At 39.4% G+C, this 20,510-nt stretch overlaps 1 protein-coding gene across 3 annotated transcripts; it reads right to left on the bottom strand.

Annotated features, from left to right (window-relative positions):
- Positions 1-1,223: 1,223 nt before the first annotated feature.
- On the bottom strand, positions 1,224-18,783 carry LOC111956123 (hepatoma-derived growth factor). 3 transcript variants are annotated; one of them, XM_023976565.2, is made up of 6 exons: positions 18,718-18,783; positions 13,752-13,828; positions 13,292-13,436; positions 12,838-12,993; positions 6,322-6,510; positions 1,224-5,897 (listed from the first exon to the last, which is right to left on the bottom strand). In XM_023976565.2, exons 1-6 carry the CDS (start codon positions 18,766-18,768, stop codon positions 5,877-5,879), a joined length of 639 nt encoding a protein of 212 aa, XP_023832333.1. In that variant the 5' UTR covers positions 18,769-18,783; the 3' UTR covers positions 1,224-5,876. The 3 variants fall into 3 exon arrangements, with proteins under 3 accessions (XP_023832333.1, XP_023832332.1, XP_023832334.1); XM_023976564.2 differs by having other exon boundaries at positions 18,292-18,773; XM_023976566.2 differs by lacking the exon at positions 18,718-18,783 and adding an exon at positions 17,653-18,175.
- Between the last annotated feature and the right edge of the window lie 1,727 nt (positions 18,784-20,510).

Below are 20,510 nucleotides of genomic sequence, written 5' to 3'. Positions count from 1 at the left end.
TGATTTGGATGTAACCCAGTCTCATTTAATTCCTTTGAATATTGTCTGGCTCAAAACAAAAAGGTGACTGAGAACCTTATAATGTACAACATAATGAGTCATATTAAATGGCAGGGAAACTGTCCAATTGCAGGCTTACCCTGCAGTGAAGTTTTGATAACTGTGTAAACCTCTTTAGGACTAGGTGACTTTTATCAATATATTTGRGTGTATTTACCCAGAAAAAATCATAAAGAACATCAAATGCGATGATGATCTGGACGAGACTGCCGAATCGAGGCAAAGGTAAGAATCTCTGGATTAACTATCCAATGTTAGCAAAATGTAGTAATAAATAACTTGGCAAAATGTCTTTAAAATTGGACAATTCTGTGCAAGTTTTAAATTGACACAATACTTGTTAGCAAAGTTGTCTGCTAGAGATGACGTGCAAGAGCTTGCAGTTATTTGTAGTTTTGCATGTCTACTTTGACGCTAATAAGCATTTTCAAATCAAAGTAAATAGAGCTGAATATATTGACAAAAAGTCACCTTGTCCAAGAGAGATTGCTGGTTATCAAAACATCACCCCAATAGTCAAAATGAACAATGGATAAACGATTGGAACCATTTGTTTGACCGCTAGGTTTTATGGGTATTACGACACCTCCACTGTGGGGCTCTAAAAAGACTCTCATAAATACACTTTAGTGGGTTCATAAATTTAGATTTACCCATTTCACAGGATAAATAGGAAAATGCTTTGACAGGAAGTTAAAGGCACTGTCAGATAGTGGACTTTTCAGTAAAAGATATGCCTGCCTTCTTGCATCCACCATCTAATATATTTAGTGGCAGCGTTGGTAAGGAAGTAGCTGGCACGAGCCTTTGCTTGAGCGAGCCGGAACAGCTCATAGGTTAGGAGCCCATCTCCTGTTTCTGTAGAGTGAGGCAGCTTAATGTACAAGTACACCCCCTGGACAGGATGCTAGTCTATCACAGGGCCTTACCCAGATCCAGCTCCTTTATGCTGAGTGCCAAGCAGAGATTGAACTCTCAACCTTCCAATCTCAGGGCGGACACTAACCACAAGGCCACTAAGTTTGGTGGGACGAACGTTAATGTCCAGGTTGAATGATTAGAGAGGAATGGGCACATAGTGAAGAAAGGCACTCCTGGTGGTGTGTCCTGACATAAGTTCACAATCACATAGAAAAAGTTACAAACATGACAGGCAGGTGGACTCATTTTGTCATCWACAAGTTTATTGATTTTAACCAAATGGACTGGTGGCTAGCTACAATGGTAGAACCAAGCAGGAAGCGTGACGAACTGACAATCAGGCCATTTTTTTTCCTTTACGTCCACTGTGAATTGCAAAGGTGGTGAGGATGTGGCAATGACCCCAAAAACATTTGGAATCCTTCTGACAGCATTAGGTTTTAAAAGTTGAAAGCTCCAGAATCATGCAGTAGGTCAGTCAGCATACAACGTTATCTATGAATGAGTGACAGTCTAGCAGTTGAAAAGAAAGACTCAAGTAAAGGTCTGGGCCATATTCAGTACAGACTTACAGCAGTTCTAAGGCCTGGTCCTGCAGCGCCCCTGTGAGTCATGGTTTTCAAAACCAGTCAATTAATGACTTCTGGAGTTCGAAAGACCTGATTGAATGCAGATATGGATTTCACCAAACATGGMCCACAACGAATGAATGACATCCAATCATACAAACCAGAATACACAGGGATCCCCCACAATGACAATTACAAAAAACATACAAATAAGGGAGGGACCAATAAAATGTGACAAAGGGCTCCCCGAAATAAAAATCCTATTGTATTTCAAACATCAACAAAAGGGTTATTCTTACAAGCTAAAAGTAAAATAATAATTAAACATTTGGTTTAGCATCCAAAATCATAGGACAATACTCAATCAAAAAGGTATCTTTGCTCCAGTTCAAAAGGTTTGAAGGACCAGTCACTCACACCGAAATATCAAGGTACACACAGTACACCACTCAAAGCATGTCCCACAGTGAATAGTATAATAAAAAACCAGAGCAACTTCAAATCAGAATCGTAACAACCATGTACCCAGACAGGTCGTCTACACAGTGTTGAAGTGTTCTGTTTTCACAGGTGGCCCAATATCACAATAACCAGGACACCATCTTGTTGGACATTGGCTGATGTCCTTTTCATTACATTGTCACCATTAAAGCACCATAAAAGATGGATGACATTGTACATGTATGGACAAATGAACAGTGCAGTGGATATTAACATGAACTATCAAGAAATATATTTAAGACAAGAGCGATAACTTACCATAGAACCCTCATATTCAAATCTGAACCTTGAAGCCACTTCCACTGCTTTCATTTTAAAAATGTATTATTCCTTCCCTCTAATCAGGGACTGATTAAAACCTGGGACACCAGGTAGGTGCAATTTATAATCAGGTAGAACTGAAAACCAGCAGTACTCCAGACCTCCTGGGTAGGTTTGAATGCCCCTGCCATAGAACAATGTCCTTCCTAGTCATCTTTCACACCTGGAAGTATTGTGCTCCTTCAAACATGTCACTGGTTAATACCAACAGTTTCACAAAACATTCAGGAATGTTTTTCTTGCTTTTAAGAATGCACCTTTAATTTTGGGGTACTTTCTGAAATATAGTTTCCCCTGAACTATTTACATGTGGGAATTTGATAGGGCTAAAGTGGAATGTTTCTTACAGAAGAAACATGAAAAGCAAATGCATAAGCATGGTAGCAATGGAAAGTGAACAGTTAGAAGACSGAAAAATTTGACCAAAAGTTGAGGACATAACAGTTTACCTGACAAGACTGAATCCAAACATTACACTTGATTTTATGTGCATTTTACATTTACTGTACTTTGCCACATWTGTTGATCAAATCTGAAAATACTCTGGATACACCCAGTAACATAAGAATACTCCTGGAAAATGTGGGGTAGGTGCAACATAAGGGTTGGAGTGAGAGGAKTATCTGGTGTCTCCATGTGGCCAAACACCTCTCCAAAGTGTGCACAGTTACTAAGTAATTCCAATGCACTTTAATGACTCAAAGAAGAGTCGTCAACTATAGGGTGCTTTTTTGAGCTCTCCTAGCCGTGCCATTGAGGAACTAGAGCAAGCACACTTGTAGTCGTTTTGTTTGGAACACAACCCTGCATCCACGCCATCACACAATTACTGTTTATGCAATCCAAAAACAGACCATTATAATTTGAAATCTGGGTCAGGTGGGCATAATTTGAAAGCTTGTTCTATTGCCAACATCACTAGCTAAGTTATAAAGTACAATCTTACAATMTTAGGCTTTCACAAGGCAATTCAGAGAAATGGATAGTAATTTTGGTGTGCATAGAAAGGAGTCAAGTGCATTCAGTTGCGTGAACAGGCTCATTCTGTTCAGAACCACCCAGGATATGACGCCATGTCATCTTGTAACTGTACATCAAACAGTGATCATAAACGTTGACACAGTATATGACATGAGTTTTACAATATAGAAATGTGAAGTGCACATTTGGACTCGGCTTGCTTGATGGACATCAAAACAGTAATTATTATCTTCAACATCTCATCTTTCAAAATACATCGAGTCCTCTTAAATGTAAAGCATTTCCCTCACTCAGACAAATTTGCCAAAGTTACCGAATTGGCGGGAGGGATGGCGGGAGGGATGGGGGCAACTTCTRCTCGTGTGCAGTACTCAAGTTCAGAACGGCTGTCAGTCAAAACCCATACAGCACTGTGAGGCACAGAACCTGAGCTCTGCCGTCATTTATAGCATGTTACTCTACAGCCACTGCATTCCAATTTAGTTGCTTATCAGGCATTTTTCAACCAATATACAGGTATGAGTGTAACATGTTAAGACAGGGCTTTGCAAAGTGGTTTTGTTCTCTTGTATTTGTGTTTATGTGAATAGATTTGTGACAAACAATAAAAACAGTGAATTCTATGGGATCTAAGTGTCAATGAAGACATTATTTGGTCACCTCCCATGTACAGGCAGCATGCAACATGTTATATAGCTTTAAAGCGATAGTTTTGCTAGCGACAACTTGCTAGTGATCTAAGAAAAGTTAAATATCTTAAAAGTGAAACACACCARGAGTAAGAAAATACATAACCTATTWCAAAGTCAGGCCGAGGAAAAACGCAAATACAATTACTATTATGTACAGTGCATTTGGAGAGTATTAAGACCCCYTGACTTTTTCCACATTTTGTTACGTTACAGCCTTATTCTAAAATTGATTAAATATTATTTTTGTCTCATTAATCTACACAATACCCCACAATGTCAAAGCGAAAACAGGATTTTAGAAATGTTTGCAAATGTATAAAATATTAAAAACAGAAATACCTTATTTACATAAGTATTCAGACCATGTGCTACGAGACTCGAAATTGAGCTCAAGTGCATCCTGTTTKCATTGGTCATCATTGAGATGTTTCTACAACTTGATTGGAGTCCACCTGTGATAAATTCAATTGATTGGACATGATTTGGAAAGGCACACACCTGTCTATGATAAATCAGAAAACAAGATTTTCTGGTCTGATGAAACAAAGTTTGAACTCTTTGGCTTGAATGCCAAGCGTCACATTTGGAATAAACCTGGCACCATCGCTAKGGTGAAGRYRMGTGGTGGCAGCATRATGCTGTGAGGATGTTTTTCAGCGGCAGGGACTGGGAGACTAGTCAYGATCGAGCGAAAGATGAACGGAGCAAAGTACAGAGATCCTTGATGAAAACATGCTCCCGYGTGCACAGGACCTRGGACTGGGGAGAAGGTTCACCTACCAAGATAACGCAGGAAAGGCTTCGGGACAAGTCTCTGAATGTCCTTGAGTGGCCCAGCCAGAGCCTGGACTTGTAACCGATCGAACATTTCTGGAGAGACCTGAAAATAGCTGTGCAGTGACGCTCCCCATCCAACCTGACAGAACTTGAGAGGATCTGCAGAGAAGAATGGGAGAAACTTCCCAAATACAGGAMTGCCAAGTTTYTAGCATCATACCCAAGACGACTCAAGGCTGTAATCGCTGCCAAAGGTGCTTCAACAAAGTACTGAGTAAAGGGTCTGAATACTTATGTAAATGTGATATATTTTTTATTTTTTAATACATTTGCAAAAATTTCAAAACAACCTGTTTTTTCTTTGTCATTATGAGGTATTGTGTGTAGATTGAAGAGGGGYAAAAAACTATTTTAGAATAAGGCTATAACGTAACGAAAATGTGGAGGGGTCTGAATACTTTCCGAATGCACTGTACACACCTTAAAGCCAAGAACATAAAGATGTGTTCTTTTTATAAAGCACAACGTCATAGATAAAAGCTATCTAATATTCTCAAACCAACGAACCACAAAACTAAAAACGTATTTAAACAGGATAAGCAGGATTTTGATGTCAAATGGAAAAGCATTATGAATGTGATGTTCAAAAGATTTCCCCCAACATTGTGTTTTTGTTTGCTTATGTTCAGATTGTTAAGAAACCTGTGTACGCATGTGTACTCTCTAAACTGTAATGCATTTTGACACCTAGCAGCTAGACTTCATAATTGCACTTAAAAATAAAAAAAACTGTATACATCCGAAACCCATTTCCTCTTGAGCATTGCATTTCTCCTCACTARTGGTTTGACAACAATTTAAATCCTGGGATATTCAATACCCCCAACTGGCAAGTAAGTTTGTTTTGCCTGTACAATTTCTATATAGGTCTTAACACTTTCCAGTTACTTAATAACAGCAGAAACCTAGCACTCAAAGATTAGCTAATTATGTTGATGCCCAAAATTCCATGGAAAAGAACCACGGGTCCTTGGTCATCCTCGGAGGATTGACGTTAAGCACTGTCAGTCACAGGCTGAAAGAAAAGCATGGAGAAAATGTTACATTGCATCAGTAATTTATGTTTTTAAATAATGTTGGAAATGAACCAAACACCACCAACTATTCAAAGTTAAGTGGATCAGGGGTGAGTTTCTCATAAACCTCGTRGCCAGCACAGTACTACACATCTCCTCATGACACAGCTCGCGTAGGACAGCAAAGTGCTTCATTTGAATTTCGTTAATTRAAGCACAGAAGATTCTCAAGAGAAATAACAGGCCATATTAGCTACAAGGCGTTTGGAAAACTCACCCTGGGTCAGCCCTGATGTATGACCAAATGAATAGATCTTCCCCAAACAGGAGGTTGGTGTAAAACATAGTGAAGGGTACATTCATTATTATTTTTTGTTGTTTTATGTCTCTGTAACTCAACATATYAAAGTCAGCTTCCCTCACCTTCTCTGATGTTAATTGGGCCTCGGTCGYTGGTTTTGCTTGGCTCTCTGGCTTTGGTTCACCCGCAGAAGACAGCGCTGTGGGCTTAGGCCCTGCCTTGTCATTGAGCTTCAGCTCGGTGTCAGACTTCTTGCTATCCACCTTCGAGTCACCTTTGCTCTCTGTGTCCTTAGGTCGTTTAGGAGAGCTCTTCAGAGAGAAAGACACATGACCCTTATTCAAGTGCCATGTTTCCCCAAGTTGGCAAACATACACGATTGCTTACTTTCTTACGTTTTTTTTTACTGATTCAAATGAACAACCTCTTAAAAACCTTTAAAATACCATGTAAAAACAATTTCTTTACGAATAGCAAAGTGACCCACACCTGCCACTTTCCTATTTAATATTTGGCAGCACTTTATAATAACACCTTGTAATAAAGAATTTATAATGGATTAGTAAATAGTTTATTCATTAAAATCAGTACTCRAACATTTGTTAATGTTAGTAAGCTAGCTATTCACATATTTATAAACTTCTAAAGTATGTAGTAATGATCCATATGATAATTTATATGTATAATATAGGTCCTTATATACCATTTAATCATTAGCAATGTCTTTTTGCGTGACTTCATCTAAAGTGAGGGCTATTTATACATTAGAAATACTTTATGTTTTGAGTGACCAGTGTAATTTCTTACAAAAAGATGGACATGAATTGGGAGACATTCCAGCAGTACCTGATGCTCCTTATTAAGGTCTCAAAATAGCCTAGAACATATGGTAAAACGGTAAAAGAATAAGGACACAATACAGGATGTTAAAGGAAATATAGCGAAGATTTGTCACAAAAACTGATGTAAAACAACTGTTTCAAGGTCATGAGGAAGTATTGTAATGCTAATGTTTTTCTAACGTTGTCAACCTCTCAAACTAGAACTAATCATAAAACAGGGAGATGTAGCCTACACATACAGCAGGCCGGATCAGCCAGTTTTTCTCTAGTGGATTTTTATTCCTTCATTACATACAGTGCCCTCAGAAAGTATTCAGACCCCTTGTCTTTTTCCACATTGTTACGTTACAGCCATATGACAGAGCTCTAGAGATCCTCTGTGGAGATGGGAGAACCTTCCAGAAGGACAACCATCTCTGCAGCACTCCACCAATCATTCCTCAGTAAAAAGGCACACGACAGCCCTCTTGGAGTTTGCCAAAAAGGCACCTAAAGACTCTCAGACCATGAGAAACAAGATTCTCTGGTCTGWTGAAACAAAGTTTGAACTCTTTGACTTGAATGCCAAGTGTCACGTKTGGAGGAAACATGGTACCATCCCTATAGTGAAGCATGGTGGTGGGATGGTTTTCAGCTGCAGGGACTGGGAGACTAGTCAGGATCGAGGGAAAGATGAACGGAGTAAAGTACAGAGAGATCCTTGATGAAGGCCCTGAGCACTCTAGAGCAGGTTTCAGACTGGGGGCGAAGGTTCACCTTCCAACAGGACAACCCAGGAGCGCTTTGGAACAAGTCTCTGAATGTCCTCGAGTGGCTTGCCAGAGCCCGGATTTAAACCTGATCTAACATTGCTGGAGAGACCTGAAAAAGCTGTGCAGCAAAACTTCCCATCCAACCTGATGGTGCTTGAGAGGATTTGCAGAGAAGAATGGGAGAAACTCCCCAAATACAGGTGTGCCAAGATTGTAGTGTCATACCCAAGAAGACTCGAGGCTGTAATCGCTACAAAAGGTGATTCAACAAAGTACTGAGTAAAGGGTCTGAATACTTATGTAAAAGTAATAATTCAGTATTACATTCTTTATAAATTAGCAACCATTTCTAAAAACCTGTTTTTGCTTTGTCATTATGAGGTATTGTGCGTAGATTAATACATTTTAGAATAAGGCTGTAAGCTAACAAAATGTGGAAAAAGTCAAGGGTTTTGAATACTTTCCAAAGGCACTGTATGTGATTGAGTTAGAAATGTTACATGCATAACCTTTAAATGCTTCCAGTGCCTCAGTCTTTTTAAAACGCAGACTATTTTCACACTTTGCTTTGTTTGGCGGCAAATTTGAACGTAATGGGTTAGTTCAGTGAAATTATGTATTCAGGTATTTGTTTTCTTACCACATAAGAAGTCTATGGACTTCTCTAAGGAGCAACTGCAATCCACACTTGGGTTTTGGTAGAAAAACCACTGCCAAGAAAAGGTTCATGTTTGCATTTTTGGACTAAGGTATACACCACACTATTACAACAGTGTGACTGTTTGTATTTGTATTTATTAAGGATCCCCATTAGCTGRGGCCAAGGCATACTCTTCCTGGGGTCCAGTAGAATTAAGGCAGTTATTCAATTTAAAAAACTATACATTCAACAGATTTCACAACACATTAAGTGTCTGCCCTCAGGCACCTACTGTACTACCACTGTTCTGGAATCAAATGTTTATTATATTCCCTTAAACATCCTCTGTAACCATCCTCTGTAGAGAACCATCCTCTGTAGAGAACCATCAATATGTTCTAGGACATTTTTAAAACTTAAATCTGGAATGCTTAATGGTGAAACTGCCATGTTCATTTGCAATATTATAACAAAGAAGTTACTGCAAACGACAACAAAATAAATTCCCCTCAGACATCACTACATGCGCGATAAAACAGCAGAATATGTACTGCACGCTGTGCGACACTCCTCACCTCCGCTTAGTCTCCCCAAAAAACAAAAACACATACAGTATAATAACAGTGGCACTGTTTCCCCTACTGCAGATACCATCTTTAAGGAGCATCGAGTACTGCTGGAATGTCTACCAATGGCATGTCCATCTTTTAATGAGAAATTACACTGGTCACTCAAAACATTATATATAGTATTTATAAAGTATAAATAGCACTCACTTGAAATGAGGCCATGCAAAAAMACAAATTTTTCTTAACTGCATTGTTGGTTAAGGGCTTGTAAGTAAGCATTTCACTGTAAGGTCTACACCTGTTATATTTGGCGCATGAGACACATACAATTAGATTGGAAAGCGTTCCACAGAGATGCTGGCCCATGTTGACTCCAATGCTTCCCACAGTTGTGTCAAGTTGGCTGGATGTCCATTGTGTGGTGGACCATTCTTGATACACATGGGAAATTATTGAGCATGAAATACCCAGCAGCATTGCAGMTCTTGGCACAAACCGGTACGCCTGGCACCTACTACCATATCCCGTTTAAAGGAACTTTCTTTTGTCTTGCCCGTTCACCCTCTGAATGGCACACACACACGATCCATGTCAAGGCTTAAAACGCCTTCTTTAACCTGTCTCCTCCCCTTCCTCTACACTGACTGAAGTGGATTTAACAAGTGACATCAATAAGGGATCACAGCTTTCACCTGGACAGTCTGTCATGGAAAGAGCAGGTGTTTCTAATGTTTTATACACTCTGTATAATGCAGCCTAAAGCAGAAAATGGTATCATTGCCTGTGAGTAAGTTCTTCGCCAATACCGGCCAGTGCCAGTCATTCGCATGAAGAGGAGACGGAGATACAGGGTTTGCAGATGTGGGTGCCTTGTGAGAATTTGTCGGGGAGTGGGTGTTACTTTTTTCATTTCTTTACATTCGTTTATTTAAMAAATATTTTTTTAACCTCTATTTTCTTAACTGCATTGTAAGTAAGCGTTTCACGGGAAGTTCTACACCTGTTGTATAAAGGGCATGTGACAAATACAATTTGATATCAAGAGCACTGTAAGCCTACCGCTGGCCAATCGGATGGCTCAGATTACAGTGTCTGCAGTAACGTAGCATGTATAAAAGAAAGCCACAGTAAAGTTGATACTGTGAGATTTCAAAACATTTAAAAGCATGACTAGGGAGAACCTGTCAACGAACACAGCAAAGAGCTGTTGTTTTTATGAGTGCGTTCATGTTTAAGTTCTTACTCGGCACTGTCAACACTTTTGTATTCAACACTTTTATGAAGCCATAAAATGCACTTTCCTACTATTTCCACTCAGCGCTACAACAAGCACTCCAGCAGTAATGAATGAGTAGGAAAGTATCTATAGGCTTGCATTGTTGTTATTATTAGCGGCTTGGGTCTTATTTAATGTCAAGTAATATTTCACTTTCTCTGTTCATAAGAGTAACATGAATTTGTGCATGAGGCAGAAAGTATGCGGTGCGAAAGTGTCCCTTTTTGGTCAGTGTCAGTGGAGGAAAGGGAGATCAGAGGGATGTTGAGAGGCGGACCCTCAGTCTGCTGCTCTCTCCCTCCGCTAAGACCATCAGATGCAGGTGCCATCAGCCCAGTAAAATAAAAAATAAAAAGCACATTTAAAATGTATGCTCACTCAGCTGCACCTCACAAGTAATACAACAGATCTATTACCGGTGTGATCATACAGCCTACTTCAAATTTTGAAATATATATATTTTTTTAATGGCCCCAACAACAGGGCACTGGCAGGGCAATTCAAGCAAAGCCAATGTGCTGATAAAGTATTGGGCCTATAGCTTACTGCGCAAACCAAGTACTGTTTTTAAATTGGTCAATGTTGCATAAGCTTATGTTTTTTAAGTAACGTYAAAAATAATCTGAGCAGTAGATCTCTGCCTGCATTTTGACTCAGAAAAGGTTGGTGACCACTGTTCTAGAGCATTTCCCTTTACTGTGGCAATTGTGATCGAATCAATGCAATGTTAGCCATTTCCAATGCAACATACTGAAACAACAAGAGATTTTGTTGTAGGCGGAACGCATCAGAGTAGGATACTATTGCATTGACACGCACGTCTCATCTAATACTCTACACAGACCAGTGCGGCATAAACAATCAGAGCTGCAGTAGGCCTATATGCAAATAGACCATTGCCTTATATGGATCTGTGCCATTTACTTTGAACTGGACTGTGTTTACAACATGAGCAGTCGTGAATAGATGAGCTTGGTTTGAGATCAAAGCGAGAGCTGCATATAGCCACTTGTGCACATTTTGTTCATATCATTTGCTAGGTAGTGAGTTATTAACCCAGTTATAGATCATTTGTAGTTAGCAATACGGGAGTGATTGCTTCCTACACGAGCACAAAATMTATACATTTCTAGACATCTTCAAAAATCGATTTTGTAAAGTGGTTTCRTGCATCAAACAACATTTTCAGTCACCTTGTCTGAAGGACAAGCAGATAAAGAGGTTAACTTCTCTAGGATAGGGGGCAGCATTTTCACGTTTGGATGAAAAGCATACCCAAATTCAACTGCCAGCTACTCATCCCCAGAAGATAAGATATGCATATTATTAGTAGATTTGGATAGAAAACACTCTGAAGTGTCTAAAACTGTTTGAATCATGTCTGTGAGTATAACAGAACTTATTTAGCAGGCGAAACCCCGAGGACAAACCATTCAGATTTTTTTTTTTGAGGTCACTCTTTTCAATGGGTTTTCATTGGGAATACAGATTTCTAATTGACCTTCTTGCAGTTCCTACCGCTTCCACTGGATGTCAACAGTCTTTAGAAGTTGGTTGAGGTTTTGTCCTTTGTGTAATGTAGAAGTACGGCCATCTTGAACGAGGGTCACTGGAAGTGTACTGTTAGTTAGAGGCGCGTGACCAGAAAGCTAGCTACAGTTTGTTTTAATCCTGTATTGAACACAGATCATCCCGTCTTCAATTTTATCGATTATTTACGTTAAAAAATACCTAAAGTTGTATTACAAAAGTAGTTTGAAATGTTTTGGCAAAGTTTACAGGTAACTTTTGAGATATTTTGTAGTCACGTTTCACAAGTTGGAACCGGTGTTTTTCTGGATCAAACGCGCCAAATAAATGGACATTTTGGATATATATCGACGTAATTAATCGAACAAAAGGACCATTTGTGATGTTTATGGGACATATTGGAGTGCCAACAACAGAAGCTCGTCAAAGATAAGGCATGAATTCTATTGTTATTTCTGCATTTTGTGTCGCGCCTGCAGGGTTGAAATATGCTTCTCTCTCTTTGTTTACTATGGTGCTAACGCAGATAATAGCATCGTTTGCTTTCGCCGAAAAGCCTATTTGAATTCTGACATGTTGGCTGGATTCACAACCAGTGTAGCTTTAATTTGGTATCTTCCATGTATGATTTAATGAAAGTTTGATTTTTATAGTAATTTATTTGAATTTGGCACTCTGCATTTTTACTGGCTTTTGGCCAAGTGGGACGTTAGCGTCCCACATATCCCAGAGAAATTAAAACTCTAATTTAATGTAGGCCTTCATTGAACACCACACATTGTCTGCTACTGTAGGCTGAAAGATAGAACAGCCATTTCCATATTAAAATGTTATGGGATGCATTTTCTCCATTGTTTTTGATGGTAGGCCTACATTATGATAAAATAGCCTACTTGGCCAATGTTAAAACTAACTTAAAGCGGGTACAGCCTCAGTGTTCACTATAAACGTTCAAGTTGGTGCTCAGCAGACATGAAATTTGCTCTGTGCCGTAAAAATATTAGGGAACATTGCTTGTGACTGACTTACCTCGACGGAATCCCCAGCTTTCCTCTTGGCCCCTCCCCTGTCGGTCTTCTCATCGATGATGAGGGTCCCTTCGTCCTCATCACTGCTTCCTTCTGCATTACCCTTTCGCGGCCCACCTGCCTCCACCGCCCCCTCTGCTGGGGTCTCCTTTGCCAGCTGAGGGAGAAAGAACATAATTTTGGCAGGAAAATATGGTGAATTACACCCTGTATTTGCTGAGGTTGAGTATAGGTAAATCTGTATTTGGGAGTACTTTTCGTCATGGATGATAAAGTAATAGGGATTTTGTGTTACTAGAATAGGAAAAATAAACATTGTGTGGTGTGCTTCTTAATATTTGCTCAAATCATATGTCATGTGTCACACAGGAACAAAGGCTCATGCACGTCGGCAGGTAGACAGACACGACCCTTTCCGCCGTAATCTAAGCACACACACACACACACACACACACCTCATAACCTGCGGGTTCGTGTATCACAGTAGGGTTGTTCTCAATTTCCCATAGACCCTCACTGAAGCCTTTCCTCTTGGTGGGCTTGCCAAACTTCTCCTTGCCCTCCTCATAGGGGAACAAGTCCTTGGGACCCAGGAATGCACTGAGATGGCAAATGTTAGAAAGTTCAAAGGTTGACGCATGCAACTACCTACAGAGCTTCAAAATACTATTCTATGGAGCTAATTCTAATTCCAAACGAACAGCCTAATGCACTTGTGGAGATTTGGAGAGAATTTGATAGGCGAAAGGAACAATATGGTGGTAGCTCCAACTTGTTCTCTGATAAGCTAGTCTGTATTTTCACCATATTACTTGTACATATCAAAGCCTCTCAGATCTCCACAAGTGTATTGAAGGTAGGGGCTCATTTGGAATTTTGATAGGATTCATCGCATCAAAAACCATATTCACTTACGTCTCATGTGTCCCAAAGAAGAACACTTGGTACTTGTTGGAGGGGGACTTGACTGCTCCTTCGGGTAACTCATTAATCTGCGGAAGGAAACAGGGAGTGCAATCTTTTAGTGAGTGCATCTGTTACGTCCCTCAGAAAGAAACCAAAAACTGTATCTCAAACAGAAGGTGAACTAACAAAGAGTCACTAACATCCAAAACGAAACAGGTTCAGAAAGGGTTTCAGAAAGACACTCATGGGGTGTCCACAGAGTTGTCTAGCAACAACAACTGGGACTTAAAGGCACCAATCATGACTAAATTTGCCCAAGAGGAGGCAAACAAAATTTAAACCCACACCAAACTTAAAGACAGGAAGCAAACCCCAAAGAAATGGAGCAAAACAAAAACAAATATAAGATAAAGGAATGCTTTTTAAGAAATCAAATAGGGAGAACCAACTAAAGGCGTTAACCCTCCACATCTCTCAAGGCAACTGGAGCACTAGGACAGCCGTTCTTAAATATCACTGTGCCAGCACAGGTGAAACACCTTCTGACTAACCAGCTGACACCAATCGGTGTGCCCAACGTCCAACCTCGAAATATAAATGGCGGAAAAAACTAAGCATGTAAAACTTCATCAAACTAAATGAAAACTAGTGGCAAAACTTCAAAAAGCACACCTGATATGGATTTATGAATTGCAGGAGCTACCACAAACAAGTATATACAAAAAAAAATTTTGGCTACTGAAACAAAGAGAAGAGACAGACCAGTGTAAACAAAAACGCCYGTGCTCCAATAAGGTAATTAAAAATGTACTTCACACTCGACAGGCCTGGTTGTCGACAAGTTCTTTAATGACTGACCAACACTTTTGTTTTCTCACTCAAATACACACATAGCATAAATGACTGCCATTTAGTTTTGTGAAAATGGTGTCACTCTCCCAAAGGCAAATATTGGGCAAAAGTTAYGCACCAATCTCCAACCTACTGAGCCACATGAATTTCACATTATAGCTTGATACTCGTGAAGTGGTGGAAAAAGTGTCCAATTGTCAAACTTGAGTAGAATTTTAGATACCTTAATCCAAAACAACTCAAGTAAGTCACCCATTAAAATACTACTTCAGTAAAAGTCTAAAAGTATTTGGTTTTAATTATACTTAAGTAGGGGCACACTCCAACAAAGCACGCGTTTAGTGAGTCCGCCAGATCAGAGTCAGGGATGTTCTCTTATTCAATAATATGAATAGTAAAGTACAGGTACACTCACAAACTACTTAAGTAGTACTTTAAAGTATTTTTACTTAAAGATACAATGTGTAACTTTTTGGGCGACCCGACCAAACTTATAGATCTGTCATTCACATTGAAAGCAAGTCTAAGAAGCGGTAGATATAGCGCGCATAGAACATTTCTATGCTTCCCATGCTTACATTTAGTTTTTTGCTCCACCATTTTCTGGTTGCTAAAACTAATAGTGGACTAATTTCAGTTTGTGACAAAATAACATAGTGTACAATCTAAACCGCTGTGAAATACATTTTCCATAACCCAAAATATTGTTTCAGCTCTTTGAGGCTGGTGTAAAAAAAAAAAAAGTAAAAGAAGCAAAAAAAAATTAGAACGGGAAGCATAGAAAAAGCACACCTAGAACATATTTAAATAGTGCAAAAACACAGTGTTGGAGAAGAAATTAAAAGTGCAATATGTGCCATGTAAAAAAGCTAACGTTTAGGTTCCTTGCTCAGAACATATGAAAGCTGGTGGTTCAATATTCCCAGTTCTCCAATATTTGCAGTTAAGAACTTTTAGGTTGTAGTTATTATAGGAATTATGACGCGTCGACTATTTCGCTCTATACCATTTGTATTTCAAATACCTTTGACTATTGSATGTTCTAATAGGCACTTTAGTATTGCCAGCCTTATCTCAGGAGTTGATAGGCTTGAAGTCATAAACAGCGCTGTGGAAGCAAGCATTGCTAAGAGCTGCTGGCAAACGCAGTAAAGTTTGAATGAATGCTTACGAGCCTGCTGCTGCCTACCACCGCTCAGTCAGACTGCTCTATCAATTATCAAATCATAGACTTAATAATAATATAATAAACACAGAAATATGAGCCTTAGGTCATTAATATGGTCAAATCCGGAAACTATCATTTCGAAAACGAAACTTTTATTCTTTCAGTGAAATACAAAACCGTTGTGTATTTTATCGAATGGGTGGCAACCCTAAGTCTAAATATGTATGTTACATTGCACAACCTTCCATGTCATGTCATAATTATGTAACATTCTGGCAAATTAGTTCGCAACGAGCCAGGTGGCCCAAACTGTTGCATATACCCTGACCCTGCATGCAATGAACGCAAGAGAAGTGACACAATTTRCCTAGTTAATATTGCCTGCTAACATGAATCTTTTAACTAAATATACAGGTTTTAAAAAATATACTTCTGTGTATTGATTTTAAGAGAGGCATTGATACTTATGGTTAGGTACATTCATGCAACAATTGTGCTTTTTTCACGAATGCGCTTTTGTTAAAACATCACCCGTTTGGCGAAGTAGGCTGTGATTCATGAAAAATTAACAGGCACCGCATTGATTATATGCAATGCAGGACAAGCTAGTTATTAACCTAGTAATATCACCATCATGTGTAGTTAACTAGTGATTATGTTAAGATTGATTGTTTTTTATAAGATAACTTTAATGCTAGCTAGCAACTTATTTTGGCTCCTTGCTGCACTCGCGTAACAGGTGGTCAGCCTGCCACGCAATTTCCTCGTGGAATGCAATGTAATCGGTGTCCAAAAATGCTGATTACCGATTGTTATGAAAACTTGAAATCGGCCCTAATTAATCGGCCATGCCACTTCCGTGAAGGGAAGTGAACAAGTGCACACTTCGGAAGCAAGGAGAGATTATTGGGGCACAACACTGGACACCTAGGCTACCTTGTTTTCAGATTAAGACTACATAAAATTGAGAGGTACCCATTATCTTTCTCTGTGGGACACAGCTATGGTGTGTTGTACAGGAAGCCCTGTGACAACGGTTGGGCCCTGAGCCACCGTGCCTGCCTCGCTGTGCCACCTTGCTTCCTGATGGGCGTCATGCCAAAGAGGCCCTATAGGCGTTCCCGTTGCGTGTCTTACCAGAATGTGTGTTTGGTGGGCTAGGACAGGGGCATTGACTGTGGACAGTCTGGTAAAGGGGAAGGAGGGAGGGATAGTGGGAGGAGAGACAGACAGAAAACAGGGGGGGTGTATATGCATTGTTCCAGAGATCTGACCAGCCATGTCCTGTATCTATGGTCATCGTAGACTGACAGCCATTCTGAGCTTTCTGATATCATGCTCTATATCTTACTTTTGTAACAGTGCCCTTGAGGTATCTATCTGGTTGTGAATTTCTGTAATGTACAGTATACTGCCATCATGAGCAATGCACAATTAATACAAATGAACAAATAACACATTCTCCTGAAGACTACTTTCTTTTATTAATTTTATGCTTCAGCCGGTCATTTCCCAATGTTATTTGGGGGAGGCTACTGTGCAAATGTATAGATTACAGAAGTAAATTGGGCATGATTTTTGACGAAAATAAATTAATGAAACTTTTAGTAGTTTCCAAACGCTGCTGTTGCAGAAATTGGTAGAAGATTCACTTGAAACTAATCCACGTTGCCGAAACAGTTAATTACACTTCAATGGATMTGGAATGCCTCAGGAAGGGAGAAACATTTTCATAGAGCACCAACTCAGGCAATGTGTGTTGTCCTTTGCCCGAGGATATAACTATTTTTTTTTTTAATAAACAATGTCAATTCTCATTAATMACAATAAATCACCTACTTTCCCCTCATTTGTAATGAAGTCTAGGCTAAAATAAAACATTTACATTACCGTTACAATAGSCTCATGCATTCCTTCCAGACAATCAAACGCCGCCGCTGCCGCCAAATATTAACCATACGGGAATTACCACACTGTAGCAAACTCGGTTACAGTGTTTCAAAGAATCCATTTCACGACTCGCCTCAACTTTGTCTCACATTCACATTGTAAAATYCTACTGGTTGGACTTGGAATAGCCTAATATCCTAGTGGTAACTGTTCTTAAACGTAGGCTACTCGAGCCTATTTGTTACCGAAGTTGAAGATGTTATACATGTTTGTTTACATGAAGCCAGGATCTATCGAACAGCCTATACRAGGCCTCGTATCAATGGTTAAAGTAAACAGTGCCTCTGCGAACTGAACAGTAATCAGGACGGCATTTGCTAGGTTACTGTAAAAGTATGTTTACTGCTACAAATAGAAGATTTCGCATTTCTCAAAATGAAACACCGAATGTACAAAAAATGTCACTAGCCTATTTCACACCACGTAGTCATACGCCAATAAACTTTGCAAAGACCAGGGGGTAGGCCTCATTGAACTGATCTAGCAGATAGGCCTACATGCATGTGTACTAGAAACAAAATGACGTAAMCCTACTATTAGCGTTTGGTTAAGCAAGAAGAAAAGTATGAAGGAGCTTACCCTCGCGGGCCAATGTGGATAACCCTTCATTTTCGCAAACACGAGATCCCCAGGCTTGTATTCTTTTTGCCTATTCGACCTCGGCATAGCTTCTCAGCGGATGAATAAGATATTTATTTTTTAAATATAAATGTACAATGTCAGTTTACTGTTGCAAGTAAGAACAACGAGATATAGCRACCTAGAGGATTGCACTTGTTAGGTTAAGAGCTCCAACTTTGGGTGGCTTCAGGTTTTCGCGTCAAAATTAAATAATGCGTAGAAATTTGGAACGTGGACGCAATCGAATTGGTAACTTTGCGCGGTCCAGTGCTTTGCAGAGTGTGGTTACAAGATGCAGCTATTAAATGTAATTTTCTTATTTAAAAATAGAATAATAATCCCGTTATTCCTGCTGTCGTAATCCTCTGTAGTCTATCTACAGACCTTGTTTTTGTTTGAAATTGGGAACCGCTTCCCTCTCATGAGCAGATTCATTATCTGAGATTGACTAGTATGGTCTAGGCCAAAACCGAGGTAGCAAAGATATTGGAATTCTGCAAGATTACATACCCTCCATGGATTCTAAGGAYCAGAAGCCTTCCAATACACCAACAAAAATGCCTGTTTTGTATTTGATTTGTTTTAAAAGGTKAATTGTCTATAATATTCTACTGATAAAATATTATTGATGTATTTGGGTAGCCTATCTAGGGAGAACCAATACCATTTTCTCCACTATTGTGCCGATCCAAAAGGGTACTMTACTGGCTCTATTTTCTTTCACACTTTCCTTTGCAGCACAGTTCCAGCAATCTTATGGTGAATGAATGCATAACCGGGCCAGGCCACAATTCKGCTTGGCGCAGCTCCACTGGACTCAGTAGTGTGAAAAGGGTTGAGTAGTACACTAAGTATCTCAAACTGATAATTAATCCTGAATTGTCCAACTCTAAAATGTCCCCGAGTTGCTCCTGGTATTCTCAGATCAAGACACCATGTGGGAATATTGAGAAGTCCAAAGTACCTGTAAAAACCTGTGTAAAAATTATTGACATTACTGGATATATCAAGTACATTTATTTTTAGCAGTAGGCCTACTTTCAGAGTTCATTAGTGAGCGCTGTCAAGGCGAATTTCTGAATTTCGGTGGAAGAAATTAGATTAAAAAAAAAAAATAAGAACAGAAAAGTAGTCTTGTAACAACATAATTTTCCCAAATGCCCTTAGGGAAGACACCACAACACAGACAACACCTTTACATCAGAGCACTTATACGAGAGAGAGCACTTGACAAGGACTGTAACTGTAATCATTGAAACTGGGATTGGTTATCTTGCAGTTTAACCTAATCTTTGTATTTAGGCCTCTTTTTAAGACATTATGCATCAAATAAAGATAGGCTCTGTTTGGAATATCTTGGAGCAGAGACTCATCACTCTTTACATTCATCCAGAACACAATCAGGATGATTGTGTTCTGGATGAATGTAAAGAGTGATGAGTCAAACACAGTGTGACCATCAATAGGCTGTAAAGGAGTCCAGTCTTATTTTTAGATATTAGTAAAAATCCAAGACCAACCAAAGTATCTCCAACCAAACCTGTTGGGTGTTTTATCATGATCTGTGATGCCAGACTTACTATAGTGCCTTAGTSTCACATATAATCTTTTGACACTTCATTGTATAGCATCTCAAGTACCTAATTTGACAGGTTCTGAGCCGCACAGACAAATGTGTGAGCCTCCTGTTTGCAGAAAAATCTTTCAGCAGATTTGGGTCCCTCCACAGTCGTGCCTGAGGATAGCTTCCTTGATATACCAAATAAGGCATCTGCAGCTKCAATTTGACTCTTATCTGCCTAAAATAAATGAGTCCCATTTGCCTTATGATATTGTTTAAGAAGCCCCTTACCTCTCCACCTGTCAAATCCATCATATTGTTGTTTCTTGCTGTATACCTGAGGACATAGAGGGGTTCTGCTGCCATCTGAGGAGGCTGGTGGAATCCAACAACTAGCGTTGAGTTCATGCTGCCAATGTCTGAATTCCTCATATGACTCATTTGTGGAGATTCGTTAAGATCGTATTGCTGCTTCAAATAAAGTACAGGAAATGAGAACCGTTTTGTTGTTGGCAGTATTAAAATCWATTTTAGGATGTTGGGAAATCAGTATTTCAGTATTTCAAACCAAAAACGGTGTTCTGAGTAAAGACAGTAAAAGTTTTTAAAACACACT

Source organism: Salvelinus sp. IW2-2015, linkage group LG31, assembly GCF_002910315.2.
Source record: "Salvelinus sp. IW2-2015 linkage group LG31, ASM291031v2, whole genome shotgun sequence".
NCBI lineage: Eukaryota > Metazoa > Chordata > Actinopteri > Salmoniformes > Salmonidae > Salvelinus > Salvelinus sp. IW2-2015.
The sequence above is the reverse complement of the archived record's forward strand: the minus strand, read 5'-3'. Positions and strand labels throughout refer to the sequence as shown.